Source organism: Gallinula chloropus (assembly GCF_964237585.1).
Source record: "Gallinula chloropus genome assembly, chromosome: 20".
NCBI classification, from domain to species: domain Eukaryota; kingdom Metazoa; phylum Chordata; class Aves; order Gruiformes; family Rallidae; genus Gallinula; species Gallinula chloropus.
This window is the reverse complement of record NC_140105.1, coordinates 7,808,593-7,827,153: the sequence shown is the minus strand read 5'-3', so window position 1 is coordinate 7,827,153 and position 18,561 is coordinate 7,808,593. Positions and strand designations below refer to the sequence as shown.

The 18,561-nt window shown below is 51.4% G+C and overlaps 1 protein-coding gene across 1 annotated transcript in view; it reads right to left on the bottom strand.

Annotated features, from left to right (window-relative positions):
• Positions 1-3,812: 3,812 nt before the first annotated feature.
• MAP2K6 (mitogen-activated protein kinase kinase 6) overlaps positions 3,813-18,561 on the bottom strand; it is a 40,093-nt gene continuing 25,344 nt past the window's right edge. The window contains exons 4-12 of the mRNA XM_084273432.1: positions 17,364-17,477; positions 15,452-15,571; positions 14,589-14,705; positions 14,071-14,122; positions 11,897-12,024; positions 11,098-11,175; positions 10,219-10,358; positions 7,300-7,345; positions 3,813-3,947 (exon numbers count right to left, since the gene is read on the bottom strand). Coding sequence (XP_084129558.1) covers positions 3,870-3,947; positions 7,300-7,345; positions 10,219-10,358; positions 11,098-11,175; positions 11,897-12,024; positions 14,071-14,122; positions 14,589-14,705; positions 15,452-15,571; positions 17,364-17,477 — 873 coding nt within the window. The 3' untranslated portion in view covers positions 3,813-3,869. The remainder of the gene's footprint in view (positions 3,948-7,299; positions 7,346-10,218; positions 10,359-11,097; positions 11,176-11,896; positions 12,025-14,070; positions 14,123-14,588; positions 14,706-15,451; positions 15,572-17,363; positions 17,478-18,561) is intronic.

The window sequence follows — 18,561 nt, the reverse complement described above, 5'->3', positions numbered from 1 at the left end:
GAAGAAAAGAGGATGAATGTCACACCCTGGTGATCCCACTACTGTGGGCATGGGCATGGGCTGTGCATCTTTCACACAGCCGGATAACTGCTGCCCATGGCAAAGCAGAGCAGTTCTCCCTGCCTTCCAAGCAGCTAACTGTGCTGGGATTCATTCATGCAGCTGGTTTGGGGCACAGCTCGGTGCTGAGGTCCAAGCAGCTTTTCTCTCCTCTCCTCTCCTCTCCACTCCCTGGTGTGGTTTTGGTTTGTTTCAGGGTCTATGGCACAGGATCTGCTACGCTGGCAGTTAAAACCCCTGTTCAGAACCTAACGTGCTGCCCGGAGTCTGCGCAGCCTGAACCCAGACTTTTTGAAGAGCAGCTTTAGCCCCCAACACTTTGGCTGTTCAGGGGGGATGGTTGTTGGGAAAGACTTCATGTCCCAGAGAGCAATGTCCTAGGCAAACCTGTGCTCATGTGCCACCCACACGCAGTACTGAGCACCAACCAATGGCTTCACGGAGAACATAATCAAAGGAGAGAGAAGAGTCTGATTCTCAGCTTGCAGCCCAGCATGTTCTCAAAGCTTCAAAGCACACAGGAGTCCCTGGCTCTCCTCCCTGTGCTGAGGCCACCGGCTCAGGCTTCCCTCTAAGAAAACCCTGGGGTCAGGCCAATCCTTGTGTCCACACATGCCACGAGGGATGGAAGGATGGACAGAGAGCCTCTGCATCTCTCTCCTGCCACAGCTACTTTCAGCAGTGGTGATCACTGGGAGCACTGGTTTCAGTCACACTGGTCAGACGGATTCATACTTAGCTCTGGGCTGACACAAATGACTTTTAAAGGAACAAAGTCATGAAGAATCAGGAGGGAAGGGAAGTGATTTGTTGCATGCCCTATTGTAATGTCATTAAAACAAAGGGATTAGACAGCCCAAGCACTGCAAGAGCAAAAAGCATAAAAGAAAGCACTCAGCATGTAGTGTTGAGGCATGTAAGAATCCTTTTAGAGGGTTACTAGCTGCAGACAACGCTGACATTCATTTTCTATTGGAAAACGCTGGTGACATTAATATCTGCTATTAATACTGAACTTTGACAGTATCTTATAAATTCAACCTGTCAATTACAATGGCACTGAAATAAAGGTGCTCTGAGGTCAAGGAGATGTGGTGTCCAAATGGGACTTATATTCCAGGAGAAAAGCGGCAAAAACAATCTTTAACAAAAGCATCAGCTCCATATGTAGGAAAACCAAAGGGTGGTTTTAAATGTCATGTTTTTCAAAGCGAGAATTGATGCTGGAACCAACTCCATAAACTGGCTGGCTGGACTTTCAGCTGCAGCTGAGGACAATCAATCAAAACAGCTCTGCGACTCTGAGAAAGTGAGAGAGAGAAAACACACACACACACCCACCATGGAATATGAGAGGGCAGATTATGAGCCATGCGAGGCCTCTTAAAATTACACTGCGAAGTAAAACATCCTCGTGTTTCACCCGCAACAAAACCCAACCTGAAAGGTTCCCCCCCACAACACAACGCTGAACACAGAGCCTATCGTTACCGAGGGCTGGGCAGGCTCATGAAACATGGCTGAGAGAGGGGAACCTCTTTCCAAAGTCTGTTCAACCCACAAGCTCTTCGCAGCAAGGAAAACCCTGCCCTCCCACAAGCCTTCTACAAACCACCCTGCTCTGCACCTGAGGGGCCTGCGGATCACTAAATCCCCATGAGCAATGCTCCCCTATCTCCTTCAATCCTGGCCTCAGTGCACAGCCACACTACTGTGGGGTTCACAGCCACCTCTGCGGGCACTGCCAACCATAGCTGTGACAGTGGCAGCCCAGGCACTGGCGGTGTCTACATGCACCTCTGCAAAATGCTTTGGCACATCCCTAGCACAAAGAGGTGCCACTGTTCAGGAGCCCCTGCTCTAAACACTTCCCTCCCCATCAGGCCCTCCATGGGATTGCTTCCAGGGGATGCTCAGGCTGGTCCAGAAGCCCAAATCCTGCATCAACAGAGACTGGAGCCACTGAACTGGGAGAGAAAGGGCTGGCTCTCAAGCCGAATTACAACCTGCACGGCTTAAACGCTGCGGAGCAAGGCATGCTTCTAGCTGGGATCTGACTCGGAGAGTCTGTGTCAAAGCGACAGATGGGAAGGGGAGCATCTAGGGGGGCACGAAGCACGCGTGCACGCTCCGGCACAGGCACAGGCACAGGCACTCTCCTTTGCAGGGCTGCAGGAAGGAGACACAGGCGAAGGCAAAGGACCTCATAGCCAAGAAGAGGCAGCTATGGAGGTTTGGCTCAGTCAAACCAGCATCAATCTGGAGCCAGTGGCCTTGCTCCAGACTCAGCAACACCTTGCAATGCAGTCCCCCCTTTCTCTAGACAGTAACTGCGTTAACTAAAAGCAGCGTGACCTGCCATCCTTCCCTCCCACCCTGACAGTCCCCGTGCTCCTGCCCACAGCTAGCAGCTTTTCTCCAAGGACCCGGGCAACAGCGACGAGCTCCTGGTCTGGGTGGGCTGTGGTTTCCCTGCGGGGTTTGCCAGGCTGCAGCTCTCACAGGGGGGACACCTGCAGCCCGTGCCAGAGCCCGGTGCTCCTGGCTGCCTTCAGCATCCCGACCAGAGCTGGACACGGCCCAAACCACATGCCGGCACCGGCTCCAGGGGAGCTCGGTAGCACTCCCAAAGTCTGTGGGCAAGCACAGGAGGATTGCTGTCGATGGAGTGCCGAGAGCCCTGGAAACTCACAGCAAGACATCCCATTATTCACAGATGTTGTGCTATGCATACTGCTATCCCTTCTCATCTGGAGAAGGAGACAGGAGCTCCCTTTTACACTCAGTTTACCCCCAGTCCAAGGAAGCCCCAGACGCTGCAATGCTGCTGGGCAGGTGAGGACGGAGCACTGCAACCTCCTCCTGATCTTTGTGCAATTTAGCTGGCAATTTATTTCCCCCTAGGGCTTTTATCCTAACAAACATCTTCCCACTCCAGACCTCATCACCTGCCCAGTGCAGCAGAGTGGGTCAGTGGGATGTAGGGCAGGGGCTTCCCTAGGCAGGGGTCTGGCAGTGCACCGCAGGCTGCGGGCTGGCCGGGACGTGCTGGCCAGACTCAGAGCACGGTGTCTGGAGAAGAGGCGACCTCACGGGATGCTGGGGCCTCCCTCCCGTACAGTGATGCTGCCCCGCACCCTGCGAAAGCAGCTCGAGTAGCTGAGCTGAGATCCTTGTTTATAAATTCATTTTACGATGCACATTAAATATTTTCCACAACACAGACACTTCGCCTCTTCTTCCTCTTTTCCTTTGACACCTTTTCCCCAGCAAAGCTCTACAGCTATTGCTTGCTGTGGCCTCATTTAGCATCATCATCGTCACCACGCATTCATCCTCATATAAAACAGAAATCTATTCCATCAAGCACTTAACATAAATATTAAAATAATGGAAGGGACAAAATATAAATCTACTTACAACTTCATGACTACCATAGCACCTATTACCATGACAAAGCAAATTCTGGTTCAGGGGGAAGGGGAATGAGGAGAAAGTTAGGAAGAGGGATTTCGACTTTCATTAAATATGTAAATCACTCTCTTAATTTTTTTTTTGTTGTTTTGTCTTTGTTTTAAGGTTATCAACCTTATTAAAATTCATTTCACTAACCAGCTCGTTCTATGTCACTATGGATACCAAAGAACCCTTTTAAAAACTTCGGCGGGGCGGGAGTTTCTCAGAATAAAAACCAAACCAAAACAAAACACGGCGACTTTCTGCTGGTGCTTTCATGACAAGTCCTGCCACGCGCCCCTCCCCTGCACCCACCAGTCCACAGAAGGGCAACTCATTTACAAGTCCAGTTCTCAGTCTCCCAGGATGAGTTTGACAAAAGAGGCGACGTCTGTCTCTTTGGATTCGTGCAGGGTGAAGAAAGGATGTTGCTGGGGAAGAAAAGAGAGAACAAATAGAAAAGTTTATTATTTGTGATGCTGCGGATCGAATTTAAAACTTTTTCAGGCACTCTTCCAGACAAAAGATTTGGTTGCTAGTATCTTATATTGGGCTTTCCATGTTTCCCAGCTCAAGCATAGTGGGAAGCCTGCGGGGCCACTTGATCCGTGCTGTCCTCCCGGATTGCCCCTAAACCCTGCCCTGTTTGGGATGTGGGGCTGCTCCCAAAGTGAGGGAAAGCATTACAAACCACTGCCTCCATCTCTAGCCTGTCGTGCCCTTCGGCACATGCTGGCTCACAGCTCTGTGGTGCCCCTGGAACAGACATGTTCCTCCTCAGCTGGTGGTTACCCGTCCCACTGTGTGCCAGCTCCAACGGGAGCAATGAAAACCTTGCAGGAAGGCTGACTGCAGTGGGTTTTCCCTCAGCTTCCTGCTTTATCTGTGTATTTACCCTCTGGTGACTTTTAAGTCTCATTTCTTCCCTGCAATTGCTCATACTCGCAGCAGGAGATGGCTACTTTACCCCTAACAACCACAAAGAGGAAAGCCATCCCGGCTGGAAAGCCATCCGCAGCTGTATGTTTAACTACTTAATCCTGACCAACATGGGAAGACATCCTGCCAGAAAATCTCGCCTACATTTCAGCACAAACGGAAAAAATATGTGTAAGGAGAAGAAAAAACCCAACCCCACAACCCCACAACCAAATGCCCCCTGACAGCAAGAGCAAAGCCCCTCTCTGCTAGCACCAGTGACTCAGTTTGCTGCTGGGGGCTGCGACACATCAGCTGAGATCAGCCAACATCCACCTGAGATCACCAAACACAGTTTGACACCCACTACCCTGCCAGTAAATTGTATTTATCTGCATGGGAAGTAGCAGAGAGACCCAAAAGGACTCATAGGTGACCTCTGCTCCATGCGAAACACTGCTGTGCTTCCCATAGTGGGCTGGGGGAGCTCAGCTTGGTTCCTGCCCTCTCCTTTCACACCACATTTTTAAAGACAATTTGGGGTTTCCAGGGTTTTTCAAAGCTGCCCCTCACCTCAGTCACTGAGTGTTGGCCACTTCCATCATTGCTTATGGCAGCGGCCATGTGGAGGGAGAAGAAGGGCAAAGAAAAGAGATTTCCAAGGTAGGCTTGAGCGGAAAGTTATCCGGTGAATAACAAGAGGCAGCTCTAAGCAGCCGGGAAGCGACCCAAAGACACACCAAGCAAGGAAGAGGAAGCACAATTATGTGGGAAACGGAGCTGAAATGGGTTGAGGCAAGGATCCAGACATAATTTAAGGTCTCCCTGGGTCAGACAGTCACGGGAATTGAAGTGTCCTGAATAACTCTTGGGAGAGATGGCCCAACTGGCCTGCTGTGCTATTATCCCAGCGTGATGCCACTGCAAAGTCACACCCAAAACAGAGCTACCACAGCCTGGAAGCACCCGCAAGCATGACAGTGGCGGCGGCCTCCAGCCCTGTCTTACTGTGTCTGGTTATAGCACAGACCACCCCGTGCCAGGTGGGATGTGCTCCATGCAATGTGTGGACCACCGCGAAGGCGTCCTGCAGTAGTTTCACGCTCCACTTCACCTGGGGAAGTGGGTTTTAAAATGAAATTAAGCATCCATATCAGCTTTCCTGATGCTCAAGATAGCGCAGAGTCATATTTTCCATGAGAAACCTCAATTCCACAGGAAAGCGAGGGAGCAGCTTTGGTCTAAATGACAAGTCCAATCCAGTACCACAACTTAATGCCATGAGAGAGAGAGGAGGGAGAAAAAAACCCCAACAAAACAGCAACCCTCAACCACAGGACCTCACAACATTCATGTCAGCCATAAAATACCACAGCATTGAGATACTCTGGAGAGGTGATCCAAGAACCTAATTCAATAGAAATGCACTCGCTTGCCAATGGGTATTAATGCTGCAACAGACAGAGCTGCTCTGGTGAACCTTTTTGATAAATGGCCATTTGGCAAACTTCAGAAATTTTCTTAAAATATATATATGCATTTATTCAATAATAAATTTTTTAAAAAATAAAAGCCTCCCTTTGTCTCAAACCAGTATTTGGACAAACCGTGTGTAAATCAGATAGAGTCTAATTGCATTGCAGGACCCAGCAAGAAACGCCACAGGAATTATTCACTGCTTGCAACTCACATTCAAAAGGATCTCCAGCATGTCTTGCAGCTCGAGAGCACCTTAATCCCTGGTACCTTCACACCACGAAGCTCCCAACACCGCTCAGCAGAGTTGTGAGGTAGTGGTGGGGCTGAACCTCTGGATGGTGTAACACCATGTCCTGCGAGTTATGGGGCAGGAGATACCAATGCCTGAGGAAGTTCTGCAGCAGTTTCCACCCTTAACCCAAAAGATCTTGCTAGTGGCACCAGGCAGGGGTGGGCATGCAGGGACAGGCAAGAATTTGGGTCAGAATCTTCAGAAATCAGAAAGGCACCTCCCTGCCACCTTTAGCAAGCTGTCAACCAGGTGCTTAAAAATGGGACGAGATGCTCATGGGAGTGAAACACCCGACTTTCTAAGCTCTGCTGGTTTTTGCCAGCTACTAGGAGCACCAGGATCAATAGAAGAGAGGCCATTAAGCTGTGGAGCCCCAGCAGAAAAGTCTCACCACAGACCCTGTTCTTGCCAGCTCCAGCCCAGAGCTCTGGCTGAGTGTCCACCAGTGTCTGTGCTGCTGGGTTTCATCAGCAGTGAAGTGCAGCTGACCTCAAAGCCCCACAACCGCTTTGCATTTCCCCCAACAAAAGCCTTTATCAGCATTTTCTTCCTTAGCTACTCCTCTGTCCTAGACAAGCTCTCACCAAACAGTCTCTAAGCAGCAGATGAAATTCAATAACCGGAATTATTAGTCACAGACTGGTCTCTGTCCCTGACATCCAGGAATTACTCTGTCCGAAAAGTCTCCTCTCCAAGGTGCCATGACCTTAAAGCTTAGCAGGCCACCCAGCTCCTGCAGCCCACGTGGAGCATCCCTGGTGCAGGCATTTTACTGAGGTGTCCAAAGCCATCACAGGAACCCCACAAGAGGATTTTATCCTCACTCACTTGTCCCTTAGTGAATTTTTAACTGCTTTTCCATATTTCTCCCCCCTGATCTGACTGGAATAGCACCTGAATGACACTTCCAAGAGTCTCTCTGGTTTGCAGTCACCTTCCCAAGACCCTGACGTGCTGTGACTCTCACACCCATTATGAAAATAGAGACGCCAAGTATCCCAAGTCACCAGGTTGCTATTGGAAACTGTCCTCAGCTTTTCCTTCTAACCCATCCCAGCTCTGAACCAACACACCGCTTATCCAGGCACACTCACCATAAGCTCTGGGTACGTTGGCCGTTCTTTGGAATTCTTCTTCAAGCTTTAATGACAAAAAAAAAAAAAGAAGAGAAACTTTCAAAGTTATATTCTGGATGTAATTTAAGCAAGGCCATAAAATTACACCACAGCAAAAGCAAGGTTTCAAGTCCCTGGAGAGCAAGTTCAACTACTAATCCTTACGTTAAGTGAGTAACTCAGGCCTTGAGGACACCTACAGCCAACACAGCCTGCACATGGGCCCCGTACGGTGCACAGCACTGGGTACACAAGCACAGTGAGGTCAAGGTCAAACAAGAGATCCAGAGACACCATACATACCAATCAAGACACTGCCTGTTGCTGGGGGCCAGGTACAATTGGTTTTTTGGGTACTACCCAGCAGGCCAGCAGCTAAGGGAATGGATACAGCCTCCAACCTCTGATTGGGAGCGGTGGCCGAGTGGCTCCAAAGCACGTGTACAACTATTTGTTTATCACCGTGCTGTTATCAGCGGGGACGGTTACATGGGACATCCTTTTTTTCTCCTCTCCTACAACAGATGGCTCTGGAGGGTTGTAACTGGAAGTTATTTTGGTTTCCCTCCAGCAGAAAATAGCTTTTAAAAGACAGGACGTAATCTCTACTCACTTCCTGACAGTGTATTTAGGGGAAAGACACTTGGAGCAACTTGAAAAGATCTTCACACACGTACACGTCGGTGGCGGGGAAAAGGTGTCACACTGAGCAAAACAAAAGTGAGAACCTCGGCAGTGATAAGTCGCTCTTCTTCTGGGATTTGCCAGAGCTCAGAGGAAGCAGAGGACACACACTGAATAGATATTTCCTGCTTGCTGTGTGTAGCGGCCTCGTGTTTAGTGTCATGTTGTGAATGAACAGAGGAACCTAGTAACGATACGTGCCAATACTGCCGAACCAAAGGTACGGGATGTGTCACATCCTCTGAGCTCAAAAGCAGCCCAACTGAGATGCTAAGGTGAATTTGAAGGTTAGGTGTGTCCAGAGGCAGGATTTTGCTATAATCCTCTTAATTTACACCCTCCCCAAACAAAGACCTTGTTCCCAGGTTACTAATACCGGGAAATCTGATGACAAGCTATTGAAATCAAAGTAAATCTTCAGGAATGAAGGGCCATATTCGGATCTGATCCCAGGAACGTCCCTGCAGTGGCTGCAGGTATCAATCAGGCTTGCGCTGCCCCAGGCAGCAGCTGGTGTGATTCCCTCTGTGATCTCTTGAATGTGAGATTGCCCTAAGCCAGGCTGATCTCCATACACTCAGTTGATGTGACCCGGTTCAGTGTCACAAGAAATTCCCAAGCACAAACTGAGTGCAATCTGCAGCCAAAGCTCATTTTTCCAAGACTGTGCCACTCTGCTGGCACTGAGGGGTCTTTGGTGATACGAAGCACAGGATTTGCAAAGAGAGGAGTCGCCCTGTGCCCCCCCAAACCTTTCAAGACATCAGTGCTGCTCAGTAGGATCCCTCTCCTCACTCCCACCATCATGAGTGGCTGTGGGTCTCTTCCTCCTCAGCCCACAGCCATAGCTGCAAGGCACCGTGCTTGCAAAAGCAAAACACTCAGTGGGGAACAACAACTCGCCTGGCACAAACAGGCAACTTTGCAATAACAAGTAGCAAGCCAGCAGCATGGGAGAAAGGCAGCTGCTCCAAAATCTCAGCGTGGGCCTTGCAAAAAATGGTGGGCATTTCATGAGAGGGTTTTTCCAAGCCAGCTCCCACCTCCGACAGACACAGAGCAGTGTGGGCATGGGCAGGTATTCCCCAGCATGGGTCGGTAGAGAGGCTTGTAGCAGAACGACTGGCACCTCGAAAACACACGTCTGAACAAGACTCTGAAGAATCTGAGTGTCGGTACTTAAAGTCCCCGGGCAGGAGAGGCTGATAATCCCCTTCCTGGGTCACAGCAGAGCCGGCCGGGCTCCAGGCCCTGACGCTGGCAGCTCGGGAACAGTCTCACATTTCTGTATTTGTCGATCTGCCGTCCTTTCTTGGCCACCATGCAAACCCACCATCCACCTGCCAACTTGGCAAGCCGTGCATGGCACTGCAGCGCCTGGAAAATAAAAACGCCTCCCAGGCGGTTTCCAGGGAAGCTGGAGGGAGAAGCAGTCAGGAGCCGCGGGGCCGCCGCCAGCTCTCTTTGAACCATACGATGAGGGCAGCTGCGAGTCTCCTCGGGCGCTGGGAGAGCCTCTGCTTTTATGCAGCTCTCGCAACCTCCAGACAGAGCGCATCTGCTCCAACCCTTTTCCTACGCCGCAGCCAAACTCTCCCGCTGCTTCCAGCTCCGAGTCCCATGGAAAGCAGCACAGCAGCTGGAGAGCCCCAGTAGCGGGGTGGCCGCCGACAGGGACCATGGTGGGTTGAAGTGGGGTGAAACCCCTGCCCTCAGAGCCGTGTGTGTGTGTCTCAGGAGCAGGAGGATGCCATTCTGTGCCCAGCTCCCCCTGCCCACCTAATGCCACAGTGGGGCCTGCCTGCCCACACCTCGTTGGCCTGCGGCACACCCCTAGACACCCTGTGCTGGTGACATGGCAGCAATCACATTATGAAAGTGTCCTAAATCCCTTTCTCCTGCATGCCCCCCTCAACGTGACCGAGCCCTTTCCTTGCCACCAGAGACAGGGAACAACCCCACATCTGCCATCACTGGGGCTCTGGCAAAGGGCACGTATCGTCTGCACAGCACCAGGCCCCAGCCTGATCCCCAGGGCTCAGCGAGGGCATGGAGGCCTATCCCTTCCTGGGAGGGAAAGTCCTGGTCAAACATGTGGGTTGAACCCCAGAGAGCAGCCTGTGGGGACAGGGGCATCCACGCTCCTCAGCCTCCCCACAGCATGGCAGAGGCGAGCAGGGCCAGGGTGAGGGAGGCCAAGAAGGTTTTTTTTACCATTGCGAGGTAAAATCGACAAACTCCGCCGAGAACTTCTCCGCCGGGAGCTGCGGCGATGGCTCCTCCACCACCTGCTTCAGCTGCTGGAAGGGCGTCCCCCAGGAGTCGTAGGGAAAGCGCAGGATGGCCAGCTCGATCTGTGGAGACAGAGCCCACGCCTCAGGCACCCAGACAGACATCCCACTGCTCTCCCCCCTCCCCAGCCATTTCAGGTTCCAGGGTCCCCACCCATGGGTGTGATTTTCAGGTCCCACACAAATACGAGGTGTTTCCCCATCCTGACTGGCCACAATGTCTTGTTTAAGCTCCCCCCGCAAAAGGAAAAGGCCTGAGGAGACCCAGCAGCCTCCATATTCAGTCCTCCCTCACCCCTGTTGTTAGACGTCGCTTGGGAATAGCTGGGAGTGAGAAAACAAGGCACATCGCAAAGGACAACGGCGCTGAAGAACGGCTTTGCAAGCAGATGGATTCCCCCTAAACACTGCGTGGGAGACACTACCCATCCCTCCTCTTCTGAGGGGGACTTTGCTAATTGCTACATGTTGGGAATATTATTTTGTGCTTGAAATCCAACCTGCTGCAAGGCGACAGACGTGCGGTGCCGGGCGCCCTCGCCTTAGCCCATGCTGCCATCTCCTGGCAGCCACAGCCACGGCAATGGGGCCGTCCCTCCCCACCAACGCCACCCAAGATAGCACAGAGCTGCCAAAGCATCTCCATCCTCCTTCCCCTCAACCTGCCAGCATCCTCCCTGCCACCCCAAGAGCAGCACTGCCATTCCCACCCTGCCACCTCCCCACTGTCAGGCAGGGGCTATGAATCCACAAGCAACATGCAACCCTGCTGGCATCACTGCAAGCCCCCAGGTCACCCTACCATCGTGATCCCCAGGCTCCAGATATCAGATTTGACGCTGTACCCCTTCTGGTTCAGCTCCGGGTTAATTCTTTCAGGCTGTGAAGAGAGACAAAGGTGGCTGAGGAACAGGGATGGCCCCCGCACAATGCCCGCACCCACCCATTTCAGATGGGTCTTTCACGGAGGCAGAGCAGGACCACTTAGCCCATGCCACCAGCTTGCTCCCTTGGGTGTTGTGAGGCCAGATGTGGTCCCATGTCCTTGCCAGTAAGGGCAGATGGTGAAATGGGTCACCAGAAGCAGATGGTACCTGCACCTGGGATGGGGGTAGTGGAGCCAACCTGGCACATCTGCCACACAACAGGTGACAAGTCTCAGTTCTCCAGGACCATTTTCACCCTGTACAAGTGCTCCACAGAGACCAAATCCCAAACAGCAGCTCCGGGGAGAAGTGTGAGGGACCTGTTCCCTGGGGACTGTTTTTCATCCCAGACTGGAAGTACTCATGTCCCCACAGGGCAAAGAGCAAGAATCCCACAGGGAGTAATTACGGAGCCTTCCCCAAGGTCACAGGGAAGTGCTAAGGCAGCAGGAAGATCTGATCTAGTGCCCAAGAGATCTGATCTGACCCACAAGATCCATTTCCCCTCTCTGCCCCTCTACAAGTAACTTCAGGGATACATCTTCCAAAACAAGTCCCTGGAACACATGCCGGAGGCTGATCCTGCCCCTTTGGGATGACCCGGTGCCCAGGCTCATGTTCCTCTGGCTGTCCTGCAGCAGCTTTCACAGGCAGCTTCTCCGCAGCTCAACTTACAGCCATGTAGGGTTTGCATCCTGCATCCATGGTTTTAGCAACCGAGTCAACGAGGTAACCGCTAATTCCAAAATCGCACATTTTCACCTGCCCCTGCGTATTGATCAACACGTTAGAGGGCTTTACATCTGCAAGAAGGAACACACACCACAGTCACTGTCACGCATGGTGGCTGTGCCAAGCCAAAAAACACCACACCAAAGAGCTTCCCCTCAGCAGAGGGCACTAAAGGTGCAAACCCCTGCGCTCCCTGCATGCCAGAAACCCAACTGCTGCAGCTGCTGTGCGCTCAGGTTTCCACCTCATGGGCCTGTCACCTGTCCTGCAAGCGTCTCTGCACTTGCAGACTCCTCTCTCTGATTCGGGGGAGTGGGAGGTAACCCTGCACGTCAACATAACCATCGTATGCTGCTGCACAGGGGGTGGCCACGGATGTCAGAGCGCTCACAGGGGAACAGCTCAGCAGAGCTGAGGTCATCTCCAGGACCTCTGCAAATGCCTGGAGCTCTGGCAAGTCCCCAGCTGGATCTGGTCTTGTGCCAACAAAAGGAAAAACCCGTGGGGAAGGGATGAGGGTGGGCTGGAGAGGGTGAAGGGGAGCTGGGGTTGCAGGGGAAGGAGGGAGCGGTAAACTAAGGCAAGGATCAAGGTTTCAGAAATGGCCTCTGATTTTAAGGATGCCAAGCTTGAAGGCGACACGAGCAGCAGCAGCAGGCGTGTGGGTGCTCCACACCTTATGGAAATCAGGCCAGTGTCTCATCTATTTATTACTGCCAGATTTATCTGCTTCCCATCGAAGCCTTACAGCTCTTGGTGCATTCTCGCTTGCAGCACGCTCAGGAAGCCAGTTATAATCACCATTGGAGAGGGAAGTTAAGGCACAGAAAGCAGCTATTAAGGGACATCCATGAGAGCACGAAGGGGCTTTCCTGCACAGCTCCCTGTGAGGCTAATCCCAGGTGAGGTCTCAGCACAGCCCAGACTGCCCTGGCTTCTTTTGTCCCAGCACTGATCCTCAAAGGGGAGCAATCCTCGCCCTGTGGCCACCCAGAAATAAGAGGCCTCTTCTGCGAGGAGCTCCTCTTTCTACATGTGCTAAACTTGTAAATAGAAGAGCTGAAACACCATCTGAAGGATGCCAGAAACTGCTTTGAAGTCCTGCTTATTAGAATTGGGTGGTTTACAGTTTGTTAACATCTGCTCTCTAATCAGCATTTTGCAATTAGAAGCCTCAGGTACCTGAGATCCTCATCCATCTGTTACTGTGCTGAAATAAGACAGTTTTCAGTGGAAATCAAACAAGCAAACAGAACTCTAGAAGCCAAGCAGCATTTCCCACCTACTGTAAATGATACAGAAGGCAGAAACTCAACGCCAGCCAGGAGCAGACCGTATAAGATCTGACTGTTTGCTAGAGCTGAACTCTGCTTCCCATGGATGCTCCTGTCCCCAGCAGTCACACACTCCTGGGAGGGCTTTTTCTTCCTTGTGACAAATTGAAAATGACCCTTTGGAAATAAAGGTGCCAAGCAGCAACACTGCAAATCTGCTTCTAAGGGCGTCCATGGCATCTTGGAGATGCTTTAGAGGGGAAAATGTCACAAGAATTTAAGGAGGGTATTTATGAGTTCATTTAAGGCTATTTCAGGTACCAACACAGAAAACCTCTGACCCACCAATGCTTGGGAGCTCACAGAAGAGGATGAGGATGGTTAGGTCACCACATGAAGGATCATGGCAGCACCTCTCACTGCATGTTAGCATGGAGTTTCTGAGCTGGGGAGCCCCCTTCACCGCCCACCGAGGTCAGAGGGGAAAGTCTGGTTTAATTTTGCAGAGGTGTGGAAGCAGACCCTGGATTTGGAACGTGCATCAGAGAAATGCAGCCTGGGGGGAACAGCCCTTCCCCTGCCAGCACGGTCAGGCTGGAACTCGCTCCACCTCAGGGAAATGCTGGGACCAGCTTGCAGCTTTTAACCAGCAGACATCTCCTCTGACTGGGTTGTGCTGGTCATGAGATGCTGGGGAGTATTTTTGCTGTCAAAGGCTCATTTGATCTCGGGTATTTTGGGAGTCCTGTGCCTGCCTGCAAGACAGGACCTTGAGAAGCCAAGAGCACACGACACAGGGTAGACAAACACCAGCAGGGTCATGGCCATGTGCCTGGCACTTACCTCTGTGGATCACGGAGAGCTTACTGTGTAGATGTTCTAGTGCTTTTACGATCTGAAATAACAAATCCAGAGTGAATCACGGCTGGCAGCACGGTGGTGTGGAGGAAATGCTATCTGACTTCACCCGCCCCATCCTTACTGGGCCTGCTGGGAGGGAAGGAACTACATCCCCCATGAGTTCTGCCTGCCCACAGCAGCCCACGGTGACAGCAGGCACCCAGGGGTCTTCCACGGGAACCAAGACCCTAACAAGAAGGCAAAGGAGCTGCAGGGCCCTTCCCACATGTAACGTCGTGCCACTTCTCAGTTACATGTACTGGCACGTTTTGGGTTATTTATGGCTTATAAATAACATCCTCTTGGATCATACACTGGAAGCTGGCTAGGAATGTCCACATGAGCCAGCCCATGGACGATGCCTGTCCCGGTGCAAATACTGCAGGGAGACTGGGTCACACAGGACTTGGCTTAGAAGAGAAATACACATTCCCGTCCCTCCTCACCCTGCTAATACTCACAGAGACAGCTATTTTTCCCAGGATGTCCTCAGGAATCGTCAGGCCTTTATCAATGACGTGTTTGTAGAACTTGTCCAGTGAGGTATCCATCAGCTCCATGCAAATCCACACGTCTCCCTGGATGATAAAGAAATCAAATATCTGCCAACTGTAACAAAGAATCCTTTCCTCTCATGCACAAAGGTCTTCTCTGGCACTTGCCCTTTGCTGTCCTGTTGGCCTCTTCCCTGTCTTTTAAAACTCATTCAGCAGAACTGTACTGAGCTTTCTTTTTCCCTCCTCTCCAGCCAGAATTAAGAGCTCTCCACCTTCTCTACTGTTTAGGGTGTATTTTCTACTGTTCTTTCCCAAAGCAGAGTCCTGGTGATTTAGGAGCCCTGAAAGTTATCAGGACCAAGGCTCCTACATGTCACTGCAAATGCTCAGCCAGAAGTTCAGCTCTGCAGAGCTTAAAACTCTTCAATGAATCTTACTTTCCAGAGCTTTCCAGTTTTCTCCCATGTGGCTTTCTCACTGCAAGTCAGGACAATACTAACACTAACGGATCTCGCTGCGAGCTGGTGTCCTCAGCACACAGCCATCTCCATCACTCAAACCCACCACCAGTGCATCCTTGACACTGGGGTTTGGCTGCCCTTGGCTCCTCCTCACATGGGTTCACGTCCCTCCTCGCTCGCTCAGAAGTTACTCTGCATGATACATCCTTAGGATGGGATTGAGCTAATCCATACTGTACCAAGTTTCCATGTCTAGATGGAGATTAAACCCCCAGCACTGGAAGGGTGCCTAAGCATGGGAGTTCAGAGCCTGGGAGAGGGTCTGGTCTCTCAGGGGCAGCACGGACAATCTCCAGGATGCCATACCTCTCGGAAAAGAGCCCCATAAAAGGTGACGGTGAAGGGACAATCTACTGTCCTCATGGAGATATCCAGATCCATCAATAACCTCTTCTGCTCCTGGCTGTTCACCGTGGCTCGGATCCGCTGGAAGACAAAGCATTTTAGTGTTGGCTGTCAGCACCTCCATACTTCACCGCTGCTGCTGCAGGGGACCTGCACAGCCACAGTGCTGGCCACAGTGCCTTGACATCATGCCTTGGCCATTCAATCACACCTCTTTGGGTTGCCCTTTATCATATCTCTTTGTCACAGGCACATCACAAGCACAGCACCCATGGCAGAAGCACCCTGGTGCCGCAGTGGTGGATGAAGAGGTCTTCTCACCTCAGCCCAAACTGCAGATGAATTTGCTTTTCCCTGCAAATGCCACTCTTTTTGCAGCAGCCAAAAGTCACCGTAGCTTGGGAGGGGAGAAGGGAGCAAGAAAGGAAATTCTGGTGGAAACCAGTGACTTTTGGAGCTGCAGTGAAGATCTATTGACATCAGCAGACTTTGGGCACGAGAGAGGGCTCCAGCCCTGCAGCCCGTGGCTTTAGAAAATGGACATTTCCCAGGGAAGAGATGTCACTTATGTGAAATACCTGGAGATCCTCAGCTGGGAAGCACCACACAGGGGCATGACACAACCCAAGGCAGGTCAGGCACGTATGCCAGGTTCCTTGGCCAAAGGCACTCAAGGTCAGTAACGTGACAGAATTACAACTGTTCAGCATCACAGATGCAAGTAATATCCTGAATGGTCCTGCCATACCCTCTTCATCATACTCAGAGAGGTCTTTTGCGGTTTGGAAAACACCAAAGCAAACAAGAAGACCAAATGCAGAGCACGGAGGTCCTGAGACACATCCCAGCATCCACAACTGAGGAGCTAAGAATTTTCCTTTAGTTTTCTCAGAGCTTCCAGCTCTGCATCTTTTTCTCTTTTTCCCTTTTTTCTTATTCTGAACGGAAACTTGAGCTAAAATCCAGCCAAAGCAAAAATTGGTCCTTCCCAAAATACCAATTTTCCCATGACTATTTCCCTAAGGTGCAGGCTTTTGAGATGTAAGTGTTGTTATAAAAGCTTTTCATAATAGTATCTACAGGCCAGCCTCTTCTCAGTGTCTGTGGGGACAGGACAAGGGGCGATGGCTTCAAGTTGGAGCACAGGAGGTTCTGCACCAATAAGCGGAAGAACTTCTTCCCAGTGAGGGTGATGGAGCCCTGGGACAGGCTGCCCAGGGGGGTTGTGGAGTCTCCTTTTCTGGAGATATTCCAGACCCATCTGGATGCTGAGCTGTGTGACCTGTCCTAGAGACCCTGCTTTGGCAGGAGGGTTGGACCTGATTATCTCTGGGGGTCCCTTCCAACCCCTACAATCCTGTGATGCTGTGAATGAAGATCCCATCGTACCCCACAAAACATGAATATCCCAACAAAAAAATTCCTGTTCCAAAGAGGCAAAAAAAGTCCCAGCTGAAGAAAACGATCTCATGCAAACACATTCACAGTAGGCTCTTGGTGACACTACCATCAGTGTGCAGAGCCCTGAGCCTGAGAGCACCACCTACATCAGAGAAAAATACAGATTTGTAAGAGCTGATGGCAAACAGGGATGTCACAGCCACAGACGAACAAGCTGCTGTATGCACCACGACGCTGGGAACACGCTGAGCATCGCAGTGTTAAAACACACCCCTTTCCTTGGTTCAACGGCCCAAATCTACCTCGGCACTCTCTGCCCCTGTGTAGAGAGAGGATTCGGTGAGGAAAGCAGTGAGTCCTGGTAAAGGCATGCGTCAGAACAAGCAAGGTTAGAGCTGTGCCCGAAGGAGAGCGCAGAGGGTGCCCACACACGACGCTACGCGCAGAAAGCACCTCGGGAGGCTCACTCTACCTTCACTGCCATGATCTGCCCGCTAGGCATGTGCCGCATCTTCTCCACCACCCCGTACGCACCTCGTCCCAGCTCGGAGATGGGCTCCAGGTCATCGGCTTTCACCTCAAAATTCTGTGGGAGGAAATATGAACCATCAGCAGGAAGGTGGCTGCTGCACAAGCAGGCTATGCCAGGAGAGGAACACCCCTAAAATCGAGCCCTGCCTGGCATATCAATTGATCTCTGTGCATCCCCTTCCCTATTCCTGAGGCTAGAAACAAAATCGTGGTCCTCAGGGGCTCTCAGGAGGATTAACCTCTGTGCTGGAATCCTTCCAGCTTCTGAAGAGGACGTGCCTCGTAACAGCATGAGCAGGGAGCCTGTGTCCATGAGCATCCTGAGCCATGTGGTTGCAGGAAGGACCGTTCCTTCTCTGGGATGCTCTGACCCCCAGCCAGGCCCCCCAAGAGCCCACCCCAGCCACCAGCACTTCCCACTTCTCCATCCCTTAAGGGCTAGGTAGAAAACACCACTGCAGCTTCTCCCCTGAAGTCACCTTCAGTCTTTTCTTTTGCCATCCTCCTCCTCCTCCCACAAACAACCACAGAAACCTCTCCAGGGTTTTTAAGGCTGGTGAAAGCATCTTTCTCGTGAACCCATAGTTGGGCCAAACACCAGCTAAGCGTGCCCCATTTTTACACCACGGAGGATTTGCTTTGTCCAGCATCTGAGATCTTTTTCTCTTGGCCTTACAGAAAAGATTCTAACCTGCCCTTCTCCTTTCTGTCTTGGCATCGTGCAGCAGCTCTAGTTTTTGATTATTATTATTATTTTTGGATGTTTAAATATATGCCTTCACTGCTAAACCCGGCCATTCTGTGTGCTGAACGCACAACCCCATCAGTCAATCATCCTACAGAAAGCAGCGGGTTATAATGAACTGATTCAGGGTGCTTAATCCCACACTGCTTTTTGCCAGCACAGCAGGGAAAAAAAAAACCCTTGTAGCCTGAAATGTGCTGGCTGGGGATGCCACAGCGTGCAGGGCCCATACGCTCGGGCTCCTGGTCATTCACTCACAGTTATATCGCCTGCAAAAGGAGCCCCGAGAGATGGATTTTGTGTTACAGCAGAGACTTGAACACCTCTGAGTACCAGACGCTGCTCCTACTGATCAGAGGGACCCTCTCGAAAAAGGCACTTTGACTTTCTCAAG